The sequence below is a fragment of the Peromyscus leucopus genome, chromosome 5 (assembly GCF_004664715.2).
Source record: "Peromyscus leucopus breed LL Stock chromosome 5, UCI_PerLeu_2.1, whole genome shotgun sequence".
Lineage (NCBI taxonomy): Eukaryota > Metazoa > Chordata > Mammalia > Rodentia > Cricetidae > Peromyscus > Peromyscus leucopus.
This window is the reverse complement of record NC_051067.1, coordinates 107,564,402-107,581,163: the sequence shown is the minus strand read 5'-3', so window position 1 is coordinate 107,581,163 and position 16,762 is coordinate 107,564,402. Positions and strand designations below refer to the sequence as shown.

Genomic DNA, 16,762 nt, shown 5'->3' with positions numbered 1-16,762 from the left:
CTTTCAATGTGCTCAGAAGGACCTTGGCTGGAGTCTCAGTATTGCAAAACAAAAGTGTGTAGCTCAGCACTTCTTAGTTTATTCAAAGGGCCTTCGTGGCTCTTTCCCCTTGATTATCTCAGGGTGCTTAGATGATAGTCTTCAGGGGCCTGAAAACTCGCTAGAAGATGGGAAACTACATCTATTTTGAACACAAAGGTGAGACAGGGTCTCTATGCATCCCTGGTTGACTTGCTGTGTAGTCCAGGCTGGCATTGGACTTTTGACATTCTACCTGCCTCTTCCTTCCAAATGCTGGGGAACTACAGTCCTGTGTCATCACACCCATCCGTGAAACTTCTCTCTCCTCCCCCACCCAGTGCCCTGCCACATGTAGCCCAGGGACCTGGGTCTTCTTGTAGCTTCAGAGTACCCTTGTTTTTGAAAAGACTTGGTGTTATCTAGTGTTTGAAGAGTTGGGGCCTATTTCCTTTGGACCCTGACTCAGCTGTGACCTCCCTTGAGTCTCCTGGTTGGGTTCCTGTGGAGCTGCTCCGCAAGTCATTGACACCCAGAGGTGGCACGGTGCCCAGTGTGAATGGGTGTCAGCTTCCCCTGGCTACTCCACACTTAACTCATCCAATCAGATGGTGAAATTGAGCAAGAGTCTGTGCAGAGGCTCTCAGGCCGTTATCTAGGAAATGCCATTCCTGCTGGGGAGCACAGAACCTATAAGAATGTGGTGATGGCTTCCTGCTGGAGAGAGAAGAGGCTTCCCTTGTAGGAATGAACGAATAGTTTGTGTGTTTGTTTTTATAGTGCTGGAGATCAAACCCAAGGCTCTGTACATGTTAGGCAAGTGCTGTACCACTGAGCTACACCCCTAGCTCCCTAAAAAGCAACTTGTGTTTTGAGCATAGATGTCTTAGTGGTCCTTCATCCCCATGGAACATTGTAGAACCAGAACTTTGGCTGGTGGCCAAACATAACTCCTCTTGTGGGATCCTTGATTTACCCTGTTTGCGCTAGCTTTAAGCTGTCAAGGGTTATTCAGGAAACAAATATGCTCTAAACACAAGCTCTCACCTTAGTTTCAGGAAACTACAAGTGGTGTGGGACACAGGCTCGGGCTCTCACAATAGGACAGGGTAAGTGACTGCCTTCCAGGTCAGGGAACCTCTTGGCTGTGTTGCACATGTGCGTTTGGGGTGGATGACCACAGACTAGTGGAGCTGTTTACTGCTTGGTCAGCAAAGACATCAAGGGAACAGAGACCAGCTCTTGGCATCCTCTACCACATAAAGCCAGGAAGCCGATTATTTAGGCTGCTGTTTTTCTGGGGAAATGTGCAGGTTGTAATCTAATGGGAATTCTGCCAGCAGACTCACACAATGGCTCCTGATGGTCCTAGAAACCGGCCCTTTCTGGCAGTCAGTATGTGTTTCTTGGAAGGGCTGAGCAGTTCTGTTCAGTTTTGGGCTGTGTATGGGCCATGTCTTTGACCTCAAAGGATCTAACTCTGTGTCCCAAATAGTGCTTAAAATAAGCAAGACAAGTTTTCTTTGTGCTATGGATGCCCCTCTATAAAATGCTGGTCCTCCCCATCACCCGCTTTAAGCACTGTGGACTAAATTAATTAGCTCTATGTGCTAGTCTGTGTCTTTTCTTGATACCTGTACGACATGATGGGGTTGCTGGTTTCAAAGGGAGATGGGTGGGTCAGAGCCTTCCATTCCTTTCCGCTGTTCTGTTTGGGTATTAAAGTTGCTCCTCCAAAATCCAGTGAGTGGTACAGATAATGAGAGAAAGAAAAGAGGGCATTAACTACGGTGTGAATGCCAGGCAGGGGCAGGGCTGACTGTGGTGTGGGGCCCTGGAGTATCAGGAAGCAGGTGTCTAGTGCATGGAGTGTGCTAGAGGAGCAATACTCTGAGATGAGATACACATGGAAAGGATCTTTGTAAAGTCATGACACAAACCATCAGAATGTGACTATCGAGCCACTTAGAAATAGGCAAATTAAGGTGACTCTATGCAGCTGCTTCAATTTTGGGGAATGGGGCGATGGCTCAGCTGGTGAAAATGCCTCCTGTCCAAGCATAAGGACTTGAGTTTGGATCTCCACGTAAAAATCTGGACACAGCAGATTTTTCTGAAGTGTCCTGTGATCTCAGAACTGGGAAGCTGGAGACAGGAAGATCCCTGTCTGTGACTTACTGACCAACCAATATAGTTGAATTAGTGAGCTCCAGGTTCAGTGAAAGACTATCTTTAAAAAAAAAAAAAAAAAAAAAGGCCAGGCAGTGGTGGTGCACGCCTTTAATCCCAGCACTCGGGAGGCAGAGGCAGGCGGATCTCTGTGAGTTCAAGGCCAGCCTTGTCTACAGAATGAGTTCCAGGATAACCAGGGCTCTTACACAAAGAAACCCTGTCTCAAAAACAAACAAACAAACAAACAAACAACAAAAAAGATGATGGCTTGATTCCTTTTTTTAAATTAATTTATTTATTTTATGTGAATTGGTGTTTTTCCTGCATGTATATCTGTGTGATCTGTGTGAAGGTGTTGGATCCCCTGGAACTGGAGTACAGACAGTTGTGAGCTGCCATGTAGGTCCTGGGAATAGACCCGGGTCCTCTGGAAGAGCAGCTAGTGCTCTTAACCTCTGAGCCATCTCTCCAGCCCCAGATGGCTTGATTCTTTTATTTTTAAGTTCTTGAGTTACCCATTTCCTTATATACCACAAACACTTAGACTGAAAAAGAGATTTCCTTTTTTGGCTTACCTCTTCTTATGAGTGCCACTAAGACTTCTTTGGAAGTTGCCACAGGAAGGGCCCCACCTTGCCTTTCATACCTTACTTAGGTACCTGCGGAGGAAAGATTGTGTGTGTGTGTGTGTGTGTGTGTGTGTGTGTGAGATGGTTTTGGGAGCTTAGACTTCACCACCTACCTCCCTGCTTTGTGTGATCTAGGAGACTCTCCGTAAATGTACAGGGAAGGGTAATGTACAGGGAAGATCTAGAAGACTATCGGTAAATGTACAGGGAAGGGTAATGTACAGGGAAGGGTAATGTGTATGTGTTTGGGACGCCTGAGGAAGCTGTGTCAGGACTCTTGATGATGCAGAATAGGTGCAGCCTGGCTATACTCTCCCAGTGTGCTGCTCTTTGCTGATGAGGAAGTCTGACTTTGCATTGCTCTGCCACCGTTCCCTAGGAACTTCTAAGGACTAGATTCTCCTTTCCTCTTTGGAATTAGAAGCTAGGTGATTGGAGGCCATGATTTCAGTACACTAGCAGTTAGTCATGGTTACATACACTATCTCTTATTTCCTTTTCTTTTAAAGAAAAAATTTAAATTGTGTGTATTTATTTTGTGTGTGTGCATGTGCACACACGTATCACGGACAGATCTGGAAGTCAGAGGGAGACTTTCAAGGGTCAGTTTTTTTTTCCACTGTGTGGGTCCCAGAGGCGGAATTCAGGTGTCAGCCTTGGTGGCAAGGGCCTTTACCTGATGAGTAATCTTAGGGGCTCTCTTCTTTGCCACTAAAGAAAGTGGCAAAGATTTTTTGTTTTGTTTTTTGTTTTTCGAGACATGGTTTCTCTGTGTAGCTTTGCATCTTTCCTGGAACTCACTTTGTAGACCAGGCTGGCCTCAAACTCACAGAGATCTGCCTGCCTCTGCCTCCCGAGTGCTGGAATTAAAGGCATGCACCACCACCGCCTGTCGAAAGTGGCAAAGATATTATTAAGATGCTTCCATTAGAAATCAAAAGGTTAGCTGGATGTGGTGACACACACCTTTAGTATCAGCACTCTGGATGCAGAAGCAGGCAAATCTCTGGGAGTTCCAGGCCAGCCTGAGTTTCAGAACAGCTAGAGCTACACAGAGAGACCCTGTGTCAGAGAGAGAGAGAGAGAGAGAGAGAGAGAGAGAGAGAGAGAGAGAGAGAGAGAGAGAGAGAGAGAGAGAGATATCACAAGGTTGTCTAAGAGTGGGGCCTAGTTGATACTTAGATGAGGGAAATCAAAAGTGAAGGTTCCCTGAGAGCCCTTAGTGTATTGAAAGTCTACAGTCATTGCTTTCTCACTGTTCTGTCTTCTAAGAACTGTTTGAGAAGGGAGATACAATTAATTTTTAGCTAGCATACAAGATAATGAGTTTCGTCCTGGCCTCTTCATACATACGTGTTCTGCTCTGTTTTCATGCATTCCCCTCTTTGCTTTTTTAAGGTACATGGGAATTGGACTCTCAGCTCAAGGTGTCAACATGAACAGACTACCTGGTGAGTCACCGTTTAAGAAAACATTGCTCTGCTCTCGTCTGTCCTGGTCTGTTAGAGCAGCTGAAAGACTGGGGAGGGTCTGGTTTGCAGGATGTCCAGACATTGGGTAGAGAATTCCAAATGATGGTCATTGAGTTAGGACATCTTCCATTTCAAAAATTGATTGATGGAGGCTACAGAGACAGTCTGGCAGTTAACGGTGCTTCCTGCTTTTCCCGAGGACTTGAGTTCAGTTCCCAGCACCCATGTCAGGCTGCTCACAACTGCCTCCTTGGACCCCTGAACCCACACTGAAGACACACAACCATACATAATTGCAAATACAAATCCTTTAAAAATCGACAAGTGATTATCACTCATGGAATTTGAACTGTTTACTGTTAAATGAAGTGACCTGACCTTACTCCCACTGGGGCTACGCCTCAGTGGCCCTCATTCCCATTGGCCCTTGCCAGTCTGGGACTCAGGCATGTGCCAGGAGGCATGTACTGCCAAGCCTGGCTCCTTCGTGGCTTGTTACTTCATCATGTTAAAGATCAAAGTCTTTAAGTGGTTTCCCACGTGGAACCTGGTTGAGGTGAATTCCGAATAAATAAGAGATATGATTAAGACATCTGAATTTGGAGCTGTGGGTCCACAGCAGCTTCAGATTAGTGAACTACTCTAGGTTCTGCATCTGGTCTTCCTCTACCAGTCCTACATACTTCCAGTTGTTTTCTGCCCAACTGTTCATTCCCGGTCCTGTCTGGGCACTGCTGAGGAGACTGAAGCCTTCCTTAAGAGCTGATAGCTTCCAGGTGATGGTGCTAAGTCTGTGTCTGCCTTAAGTGGCAGAGGTGGCATGGCATGAGCTGCCCTGATACCATCCCAAAGGCAGGCAGTGTCCTGGTGGTTTTACCCTAGATTCCTTGTGCCTCTGCCGCAGAAGACCGCTGGCTTTTCTAAAGAGGGAATAACACTTCAGTGCCTTTTCCTAAGGACCGTAATCTTCATCACAGCCTTGTCTATAATGAACCGATTTCAAATGTAATCTACACTTGCTCTGAATTCAACTAATTGTCAGGAATTTGGCTTTTCTCTTTTTGCTTTAATGTGATTGAAAACAAACTTTTTTTGTTATTAATCAGAATCTGTAAGTTAGGTGTAGCCTCTTTATGGGTTTTTGTTTTTGTTTTTGTTTTCCAAGACAGGGTTCCTCTGTGTAGCTTTGGAGCCTGTCCTGGAACTCACCATGTAGCCCAGGCTGCCCTTGAACTCACAGAGATCCACCTGCCTCTACCTCCCAAGCACTGGGATTGAAAGTGTGCACCACCACCGCCTAGCTCAGCCTCTGTATGGTTTAAGCTCTCTTACACAGATCTGTTTCTTGCTTTCAGTTTGATCTTTGAACTTTTGTACTGTTTTGGTAGTGGAGAAAAGAGATTTTGTTGTGGGAGACAGCCTCAAATTTGGTATTTTTCCTGCCTCTGCTTCCCAAGTGTTGGGATCATAGATGGGCATCAGCATGCCCCACTTACCCTCATTTCCACATTCACTGCTGTCTTGAGTGTTCCCTGCCATATCTGGACTCTGCCTGAGAATTCCATGGGTGGAAATCATCAGATTGAATCTAGATAGGGCTTCTTGGGAAGGATGGGCACCCCTGACGTTCCTGGATGCAGGACTAGCAGAATGTCGGGGCAGATCTGGCATAGGACTGGTATGTGGATAGAGTGGAGGATTCCTATGCAGGAGTGGCAGTGGGTCTATCATCGCTCAGTCTGCTGCTGCATTTGGAAGGTTAGAAAAGAAGAATGTGCTTTCAACTTTCCCAAGGTTGCTCTGTGTGTGTGTGAGACTGTATGTGCTCTAAAACTGAAAACATCATCACTTATTAACTGTTAGACCTGAAACTCCTTGCAGGTATTTTTGCAGGGAGGCAGGAAGGCTATGATAGCAACTCAAGCCTTCCTGCCAACTGATTTTGATTTCCAAGAGGCCCTTGCAGACTAATTGGGTTGTTTGGATGTGTGATTGATGGGAAGGGTCTGGTAATGGCCTTGGCTGGGTCCAAATTTTGAGATTTTGTTGTTACCTTTCAATGAGATGTTTGAGAAAGAATATATTTTCCAGCCTGCTAGCCACCCGCTAGGGCTTCTGTGTCTTTAGGCCAGTGCTTCATTTGTCCACATAGACTCAAAGGGGCTTTATGAATATTTACTTATTTAGTTTTTTTCCCCCAAGACAGGGTTTCTCTGAGTAGTCTTGACTGTCCTGGAACTTACTCTGTAGACCAGGCTGGCCTCAAACTCACAGAGATCTGCCTGTCTCTGCCTCTCAACTGCTGGGACTAAAGGCGTGCAGCACCACTTCCCGGCTTACTTTTTATTGTTTAATTTTTTTGGAACAAGGTCCCTCTATTATGTTTCTCTGGCTGTCTTGGAACTCACTACGTAGGCCCAGCTGGCCTCGAACACATAGAGGTCCACCCACCTCTGCTCCCAAGTGCTGGCATTCAGGACATATGCATCCATACCCAACTCAAATATCCTTTTTGAGATCAGTATGTACATAAATAGTTGGTGGACCCAATAAATCCATTTTGTTTGGTTATACCATAGCTACAAACCTTTCTTCCTTATTGGTTATCTCTGTTTATGTGAAGGAGTTTGGTTTTTTTTTTTGTTGTTGTTGTTTTGTTTTTTGTTTTTTCGAGACAGGGTTTCTCTGTGTAGCTTTGCGCCTTTCCTGAAACTCACTTGGTCGTCCAGCCTGGCCTGGCTGGACTCCGCCTGGCTCTGACTCCGGAGTGCTGGAATTAAAGGCGTGCACCACCACCAGCCAGCGAAGGAGTTTGTTTTGAGACATGGTTTTCCATATGTAGCTCAGTCTGGCCTTGAACTCAGTCTTCCAGCCTTCCTCTCTCTGTGCTGGGATTACAGGCTTATCACACAATGCCTGGATATTTTTCTTTAAATTAAAATTATAAATTGTATTCTGCTGGGGTATTGAACCTAAGACCTTGGCACGTGCTAGGCAAATGATGTCCCACTGAGCTTTCTACTTAATAGGGACCAGTCTTAGAAACATCTTTGTGCAAACTGTTTGTTTTTTCTTCTAGTGTTATTTAGGGAAGGGTGTTAATGTTTTAATATAGTGAAGTATATTTGTCTGTAATAGACCTTTTTGGGGGTAGCAGGGGATAGGAAAACAGAGTCTCATGTATACTAAGCTAGCCTCAAACACTATATATAGCTAAGAGTGACCTTGAACTCTGATCCTCCTGCCTCTGGGTACTGGAATTACAGGCCTATGCCATTATGAGTCTGTACTACCATACCCCGTTTTGGGCTAGGCCAGTTTGGAACTAGCAAGCCCTACAAACAAGATTTTAAGTAACTGTTCCAAAATGCTCTACTGACATTTCTTTCTTTCTTTTTTGTGGTTTTTCGAGACAGGGTTTCTCTGTGTAGTCTTGGCTGTCCTGGAACTCACTTTGTACTCCATACTCTATAGACCAGGCTGGCCTCAAACTCACAGAGATCCATCTGCCTCTGGGATTAAAGAGCTAGGATTAAAGGCATGTACCACCACCACTACCACCACCACCACCACCACCACCACCACCACCACCTCCCGGCTGTACTGACATTTTAAATTTATAATTGCATACACAAAATCCATGTGTTAGCATAGGAAAGTTTTTTTTTTTTTTTTTTGGTTTTTCGAGACAGGGTTTCTCTGCGTAGTTTTGCGCCTTTTCCTGGAGCTCACTTGGTAGCCCAGGCTGGCCTCGAACTCACAGCGATCCGCCTGCGCCTGCCTCTGCCTCCGGAGTGCTGGGATTAAAGGCGTGCACCACCACCGCCCGGCCAGCATAGGAAAGTTTAATTTCACTGAAAATTAAGTCTTCTAAACCAGAAATGGCATATGTCTTTTTTTAAGTTTTAGTTATTGTAATTGTTGTTATTGCTGCTTTTTGTTTTGTTTTGAAATAGATCCTCACTATGTATCCCAAGCTGGTTTCAAAGTAGACATCTGCCTACCTTATCCTCTTGAGTTCTCTGAGTCCTGGGATGATAGGATGATATAGGTGTGTGTTTCCATGCCAAGCAGAACTAATGGTGTCTTAGCCAGGCTATTCCTGTTTGCTTAGTGGTTGGTCATATTTCCTTCCTTCCTTCCTTCCTTCCTTCCTTCCTTCCTTCCTTCCTTCCTTCCTTCCTTCCTCCTTCCTTCTTTCCTCCTTCCTTCCTTTCTACCCTCCCTCCTTCCTTCCCCCTCCTTCCCTCTTTCTCCCTCTTCCTCCATCTCTTCGTTCTTCCCTCCTCCAAGACAAGGTTTCTCTGTGTGGCTCTGGCTGTCCTGAATTCGCTCTGTAGCCCAGGCTGGCCTTGAACTCACAGGGATCCGCCTGCCTCTGCCTCCAGAGTGCTGGGATTAAAGGCATGTGCCACCACTGCCCAGTTTTGTCTTGTTCTTTACTGGAGTTTGAAACCTATTTTTACTCCAAATTATTATTATTATTATTATTATTAATATTATTTTATTTTATTTTATTTTGGTTTTTCGAGACAGGGTTTCTCTGTGTAGCTTTGCGCCTTTCCTGGAGCTCACTTGGTAGCCCAGGCTGGCCTCGAACTCACAGAGATCCGCCTGGCTCTGCCTCCTGAGTGCTGGGATTAAAGGCGTGCGCCACCACTGCCCGGCTCCAAATTATTTTTTTATTTATTGTATGTTTGTCCATTTTGTTTTTTGAGACATGTAGCTCAAGGTGACCACAAAATTGCTGTGTGGCTGAAGTTGACTTTGAATTCCTGGTCCTCCTGCCTCTACTTTCCCATGGCACGGTGGTGGTGGGCTTCTCCTCCTTCTCTTCCTTTCTTCTTTAATAAGCAGCTGGGGACTACAGGATTGCTTTCTATAGGCAAGATGTTACCAGATTACTTCACCCTAACTCCATGTAGAGGAAAGAGGACAGAGGAATTGAAGCTGGGGCAGTAAGAACTTTAAGAACTCTCCTGGTCAGGGAACTGTAAGAAGTGGTAGATTATGGTTTACAAAAAGACTCTTTTCTCACCCTAAGATATTAACTGGACACATTTAGTCATAAGCGGAATGGGGCCTGAGGATGTAGCTGAGTAATGGTTGTAGGTTTGGTCCCCAGTACTGCCCGTCTCCTAAAGTAGGCAGTTATGTTTTAAATGTGTGTATATTGAGATAACGGAATATATCTGGTTTGGTTGAGAAGACTCTTGCTAGGTCATTGGGAGAGGTTCCTTATTTTGATGGCTGTGTATGTAGATTACTTTTTGGGGAGTTGGTGGTGATGGGAATTGAACTCAGGGTCTTGCACTTGGGAACTTGACCTATACCCTGTATAGATTATTTTCTATTTGCAAGTTTAGAAAAACGTAGGTGGTTGGGTGGTGTTGGCACACGCCTTTAATCCCAGCAGGCAGAGGCAAGTTGGTCTCTGAGTTTGAGGTCAGCCTGGTCTACAGAGCTAGTTTCAGGACAGCCAGGGCTACCCAGAGAAACTCTGTCTTGAAAAACCAAAAACAAGGAGGTGGGGGGGGGGGGGAGAGGAATGAAAGAAAGAAAACCAAAAAGAAAAGCTTAGGTGGGCAGGGGACATGGGTCAGTTGGTAAAGTGCCTGCTACACAAGCTTGAAGATCTCAGTTTGGATCTTCAGAACCCACATAAAAGCTGGGGGTGGTCGCACACATATGTAACCCCAGTGCTGTGTTGTGTGTGTATGTAGAGACTGGCAGATCCTTGAAATGCACAGACCAGCCAACCCAGCTGAGCCAATGAACTTGAGGTTCAGTAAGAGACCCTGTCTCAAAATACGTGACTGAGTGACATCCACGGCTGACATCCACTGCCCACTGTGCATATAGACACCTGCATGCAGGTGCACCCACAGTGACAAGTACATACATCCCTTCTCCCAGTACACTATACCCATAAAGAAAACTTAGGAGTCAGTAAGTTTGAGAGGAAGCTGTTTTGTTTTGTTTTCAGGGCTGTTTGACTGGGTGAGGAACAGAGCCTGTTGGGTTTGTGAGTGTGGGGTTTGTGCTCAGCATGTGGTAAAGGCCTTTTGTGCTCTTGTTTGCAGGTCACCTGGAGATGGGTGTATGGATTGTGCTCAATGCAGAGGGAGGACTAGGAAGTGGGGCTTAGTCACTCCTCTCTGGGGAGCCGTGGATATCCAGTGCCAGTTGGGAGTCACAGGAAAGTACAAGAACTCATCGGAGGCTGTATGTGCTGGCACACATCGGTCAGGAAGCTGAAGCAGGAGGCTTGTGAGTTCTCAGCCAGCTTAGGCTACATAGTAAAATGTTCTTCAAATTACAAACCAATAGCCCCGCATGATGGCTCTTGAGTGTATCCTAGCAGAGATAGGTGGATCTCTGAGGTCAAAGCTACCTGTAAGTGAAACCGTGTTTTAGACAAACAAGAAAAACCTTCAGCAGGGGTAAGAACTGTGATATGATGGATGCCCTGAGCCTTCTGGCTGGTTGTGGGAGTGAAGTGCCCTCCCTTCTCGTGTCCTGGCAACTTGCCTGGAATTGCTGGGTGGGGTCCAGTGTCAGGCTGCTGCTTCAGCATTTATAAGTGGTGGCAGGCAATACTCTTTCATCCTGAAAGAAGCCACTGGAATGAAAAGGATCACCCTTGATCCTGGGCCAAGGAGGCCCTGGGGTTAGCCCCTGCGGGCTGGCCTTTCCAGCGTTGCAGAGAAACTTGCCAGGGCAGGTCCCATCATCTCTTGGAGGTCTGTCTCCTCTGGACCAGGCTTTGGATGTGAACAATAATATTAGCAGCTCTACCCTGGCTTCTGGGGAGGTATCACCAGACAGGTCTCCTTTTTCCATGGGAAACTTGGAAAGCTGTCCTCTGGTCCCATCAGAACATCGAGTGAACAGACTCTTTTGTGGCCCCCAGGCACTTTGCTCTTGGAGCTGTGGATAACCAAATGCCCTTGTGTTTTAGTCTCTCTCTGTGCTGGATGCTTTGTAGGGAGCTTCTCATTCATTATAACCGTGAGGCCCTAATAGTGCATTGTGTGGGTGCTCTGTGACAGGCACTGAGTCTAGCCTGGAGGTAAATAGACACAGTCTCTCCCCCTATGAAATTTGCCCAGTAGGGAAGAAATGTGCATGTAGTTGAGAAGCCTGCATTGGGCACTTTACATTTGGCAGGCTCCTTGACGGGACTGCTTATAGTGTGAAGAAAGTGTACTAGAGACAGGCCTTCTGAGGCAGTGGCACTTGGGCCGGAAGTGAAAGGATGAGGAGTCAGGCCAGGAGTGGTGATGATGAGTGGTGAGGGAAGCTCAGCTGGGGAAGAAAGTGTTAGTAGAATAAAGATCCTGATGGGACGGTGCAAGAGCTGAGTTGTAAGGGACTGGGTGAGGCCAATGGGACTGGGCGATAATGGTTGACAGGTCCGGTAAGGAATATGGATGTCCTGGGTGTTTTCAGGAAACCATAGTACAGCTTGGAAGGATGGGTACAAGGAGAGCAGTTAGAACCTGTCACAGTGGCCCAGAACTTCATGAAGTGACTGGACAAGATTGATGAGGAGAAGATGGGATGGCTGACTAGCTCTTTGAGAAGTGATTGAGCGGGACTTAGTGTTTTAGAGTAGAGGACAGTTGGTCCGCGAGCTGTTAGCGCGTCTCCAGAGCATTACTGACCATTGCTTTTAAAAATCTCTCACTAAGCTTGGAGAAGTAGCTCAGTTGGTACAGGGTTTGTTTGCCCAGCCTGCAGAATGTTTGATCCCTAGCACTGTGGAAACCCATGGGATATGGTGATGCATACATATAATCCCAGCGCTCTGGGAGCTAGAGGCCAAAGCAGAAATCCAAAGTTATCTTGCCTATATAGTGAATTTTGAGGCAGCCTGTGCTATGTAATTAATTAATTATTATTTTTTTTTAAAAGACAGGGTTTCTCTTTGTAACCTGGGCTATCTTGGAACTCATGCTCTGTAGACCAGGCTGGACTTGAACTCAGAGATCTGCCTGCCTCTGCCTCTGTCTCTGCCTCTGGAGTACTAGGATTAAAGGTGTGGGCCAGCACTGCCTGGCACATTTAAAAAAAGAAAAATGCTTTTATTAATTAAAAAAATGGCTGTTTTGATACTGAATCTCAGCGACATTAGAAACAGCCTGAGAGCCTGAGTCAAGCAGCTCTTGTCAAAATCAGACAGAGGGAGATGTTAATTTATGAAGCCCAGGTCTGATCTGCCCTCCTGCTGCAGTTGAGAATACTTGGTCCTTGACTCCTAATCCTCTTCTCTGTGCCTTCTAAGAACTGATTGTGAGGAAGGAGTGTTGCAGGTGTGATGGACATCATTTTCTTATGGCCCTGATCTAGTGCGTGAGTGAAACCAGCCGGAAACAGTAAGGGACTGACAGGAGCGTTCTCTCCTTCCCTTCTCTACCCTGGACTCCTCATTTCTCTGGTCCCTTTGGATCGACTGTCTTCTAATGTACAGTAGCTGAGTGAAGGGCCTGCAGAGGTGGTGGTAGCAGTATTAGTCTTCCTTAAGAGGACTCTTGTGGCCTTTGAATAGTTGGTTGGGGTTGGCCAGGCCCCAAAAAGGCAGTGTGAGGGCAGCCAGGGGAAATCCAACTCACTGCACTGATTCAACTCCACTTTTAAGCAAATCATTCCTCTAGAAACCTCTGTTCTTTTCTTAAGACTGGGCAGAGCTAGGCGGTGGTGGCGCACTGCTTTCTCCAAATCTAAGTTTTCTTGCAAGGACTAGGTCCTCATGTGCTCCCCGACTCTGCTGACAGCCGCTGACTACTGGCCCTCGAGTGTAACCTCAAGTGACCTGCAGGCTCTCTGCTGACCTCTCTCGTGCTTCCGCTGCTTTCTCCATTCTGTCCTTGCTGTGTCCATGGCCGCCTTACTGCCTTCTTCACCTCAGACCTCCGCTTTCCACTGTGTACATTGTGCCCTGTTGCTTTAGGCCTCTGATTTTTCTGCTGACAGGACAGTTTCTTGTCTGCCTCTTCTTCAAATGCCTCTGCGCCTTGCATGTGCTACTCACCCTCATGACTGTGCGGCACCTCAGACATGCAGCTGACATCCCACATCTGCCACGGGCAGACACTGATTGACCTTGCTCTGAGAATGCCCTTCCTCTTGACCCCTACTGCAGACTGCTTGGTCCCTGCACTCTCATCATCTCTGATGTCGTTTGTCACTATGCCTTGAATGACTCAACATTTATCATGTCCTTAACTGGGTTGTGAGCTCCTTAGGACTTAGACTGCATTGTATTTTTTTTTAACAGGGTCTCACTGTGTAGCCCTGGCTGTCCTGGAACTCACTCTAGACCAGTCTGGCCTTGGGGTTACAGAGATCCACCTGCCTCTGCCTCTTGAGTTCTAGGATCAAAGCCGTGTGCCGCCACACCTGGTTGTGGAGTGCATCTTTTAATTATGACTCATCCAGAGTGTGTACAGGGCCTTGCCTAATGGCTTTGGGTTGAAATTGTTCTCGTGCTTTGCCTCAGCATGATGAACTTCGGTAAGTCACCTGTGGTTTTGGAACCAGTTTTGCATCAGGTCCTCTTGACCTGAGGCCAGCCTTCAGCTTGAATGAGCCTTAAGCACAGTGGCACTGAGTGTGATGGGCTCTTCTGCCTTGTACTTAGAGGGTTCAGAGTCATTGACTCAAAGCTGGCTCACATTTGGTCATGTAGGAAAGCAAATCTTACATTAATTGATGGTGTGTGTGTGTTTGTGTATGTGTGAGAGCACGAGTGTGTGGTGCATGGAAGTCATAGGACAACCTGCAATGGTCAGTTCTCTTCTTCTACCCATCTGAGTCCTGGGGATTGAATTCAAGTTACCAGGTTTGATAGCAAAGCACCTTTACCTACTGAGACATCTTGTCAGCCTGAAAAATCTTGAAGGCTGTGTGGTTGACTTGTCCCCGTCCCCGTCCCTGTCCCCCCCCCTGGGGTTTCTCTGTATTGCTTTGGAGCCTGTCCTAGAACTTGTTCTGTAGATCAAACCGGCATCGAACTCACAGAGATGCACCTGCCTCTGCCTCCCAAGTGCACCACCACCACCTGGCAATGTGTAGTTGATTTGTGAAACTGTGGCTCAGTGGCTAAGGCCATGGGTTGGGAAGCCACATTGTTTGTTTGTATTTGCATTCTTGCAGCTTTGTTGCCTAGAATGATTACTTAATTGCTTGGTTCTTTAGTTTCTCCATCTGTAAAATGGAAGGGATATATTAACACATAAATATCTAGGGTGGTAGATATAAGAATTAAAGATTAATTCTTCTTCAAGGAGGAACTAAGATAGGATCTCACAATAAATCTTCAGATGGCCTCAAACTCAATCTTCCTGCCTTAGCATCCCAAATGCTGGTGTTGCAGGTGTGTATCACCACATCCTGATGGATGAGTTTATTTCTGTAAAATACTAAGAGTTCTACCTGACACAAAAAAGGGGTGCAGAAGTATAGCTATTGTAAAGGTAAATTTCTTCTTCCTGAAAAAAGGGGGCAGCTGTGCATTTGACGTTCTCCTGTGCCTGCATATAGATTGGAGTTAGCCTTCATTGAAGCTGGGCATAGTGGCCCATGCATTTAATCCCAGCATTTGGGAGATAGAAGCAGGTGGATCTTTGTGAGCTTGAGGCACCCTGATATACATAGTGAGTTCTAGGACAGCTAGGACTACCAAAGAAAGAAAAGAAAAAAAGGAAAAGAAAGGAAACTGCACTTTTCCCTCTAGTGCTAGTGTTTTGTATTTGAATGTAAACTGTCCTAGCAGGAGTGGTCTGATGGAAGGCTGAGACCATGGTCAGGATGTTGATGCTCCTAATGTGTTTTTGTAGGTTACTGGCTCAGTGGAGCATCTTTGCCTTCCAGGGTGTTGGGGCAGAGGGATGGCACTGTGGGACTGATTGGTGGGGATGATAACAGGAGCTCCTCTCCCATGAGGCTGTGCTGCTCAGTTTCTTGACAGCATGTGGGAGTGTCTTAGTTTGCAATGTCAGGAGTTTCTGTTGGAAGATGTGGAAGTTTTGTTTATCTTTTGCAAGGTGTTCTTTGGTCTCCTTAAGTGTGAAACCAAGGAACAGGTGTGGTTCCAAAATAAGAATGTTGGAACCCTGGGCTAAATGACTCAGAAGCAAGGTTGAATGATCTATTGACAGGTGAGTGTAGCTGCCTGCTGCCCCACCCTTGCGCTAGAAAACTAACAGGAAAGGGCAGGGATCCCTAGATTGAGGAAGCTGGATGAAAAAAGCAGGATTGTTGATGGAGACCAGGGGTTTGGGCTTCTTCCATGCTTGTGTGCTTTGAGAGGTTGGGGGATAGAGAACTATTGCTTCTGTGCCCCGCACCTCAGCTGGAGCCAGGGAAACTCACGCTGTGTCAAAAGGAGACCCATCTGTAACAAGCTGGGTTTCTGGCATGGTCCCACTTGCCTTTTCTGTAGTAAGATGGCTGTTCCCACGGTGTCGCATATATTACCTTGATGGCTACAGCCCCTCCGCAGAGAACACAGACCCACCAGCCCTATTTTCCCTAATTGTCGGAAAGGAATCTCTGGAAGGATTATGGTTAGGGGTTGAGAGGATGTCTCCTGGAGCAGCTGTTGCCCAGGCCTGGGCTGGGAACTGAGATGGGGAGGGCCCGGGGTGGAACAGTCGGCTTTGTCTCCACAGGATGGTGGAAAGTAAGTGAGCACCTCTCCTCCTAGCATGCACCGTACTGTGAGTGGGCTCAGCAGGACGTCCCCAGCAGGACAGCCGCCTCTGCTAGCTGGGCTAATAGCTCATCTGTCACATCTGCACAAGTGAGCCACTGAGAGCAGAGTTCAGGGGTCTGTGCCAGGTTCATGTGAGAGGGTGAATAAAAACAGGATGTTCAGTATCCTTCCTCCCTGCCTTCCTAAGGGTGCAGCTCAAGCCGTGGGGAGGGTCTGAAGTAAATGCTAGTTGCAGATGGTGATGTGTAGCAGACATTTTAGATATGGCTGGCATGTAGGTGGGTTTCTAATAGTCTGGAAATGCTGCTTGTGTGTACCTGCCAAAAAGGAATTATTCTTTCCTACTTCATGTAAGCAGGATCCTTGTTGCTCATTAGTTGACGAGCACCCACCAGGTCTTTCGTTCAGCCATGGTCTCTCTGGAACATCTTTCCTCTCAGGAGCTATTGCTTCACAGGGTTTGTTGCCATGTGGTGCTCAAGCCCTCTTTGAGGGAAACTGTGCTTCTCTCCACCTCTGAGGTGACCATCAGGGCCTCACTAAGATTTTGGGTGCTCTTCTTCTCACTACAGTGGAATCCCTGGGCACAGAACTCGGAGTCATACTTCCCCTGTTCGTATTGTAGTCCTGTACATGCCTTCTAAGCCATTCCTAGCTGAGACTGTTGTTCGAATTCCTAAATGGTCTTATAAAAAGGCTTTAGTTCCTGTCTCCTCACACCTTATATACCTTTCTCCGCCCAGCTGTATCAC

At 46.6% G+C, this 16,762-nt stretch overlaps 1 protein-coding gene across 4 annotated transcripts in view; it reads left to right on the top strand.

Moving 5' to 3' along the window:
• The window catches only part of Ranbp10 (RAN binding protein 10), a 61,996-nt gene that overhangs the window by 19,035 nt on the left and 26,199 nt on the right, over positions 1-16,762 (top strand). For 2 of the 4 annotated variants that reach the window (XM_037206230.1, XM_037206228.1), the window contains exons 3-4: positions 1,071-1,127; positions 4,218-4,270. In XM_037206230.1, coding sequence (XP_037062125.1) covers positions 1,071-1,127; positions 4,218-4,270 — 110 coding nt within the window. The remainder of the gene's footprint in view (positions 1-1,070; positions 1,128-4,217; positions 4,271-16,762) is intronic. The other 2 variants (XM_037206231.1, XM_028854261.2) reach the window with 1 other exon arrangement.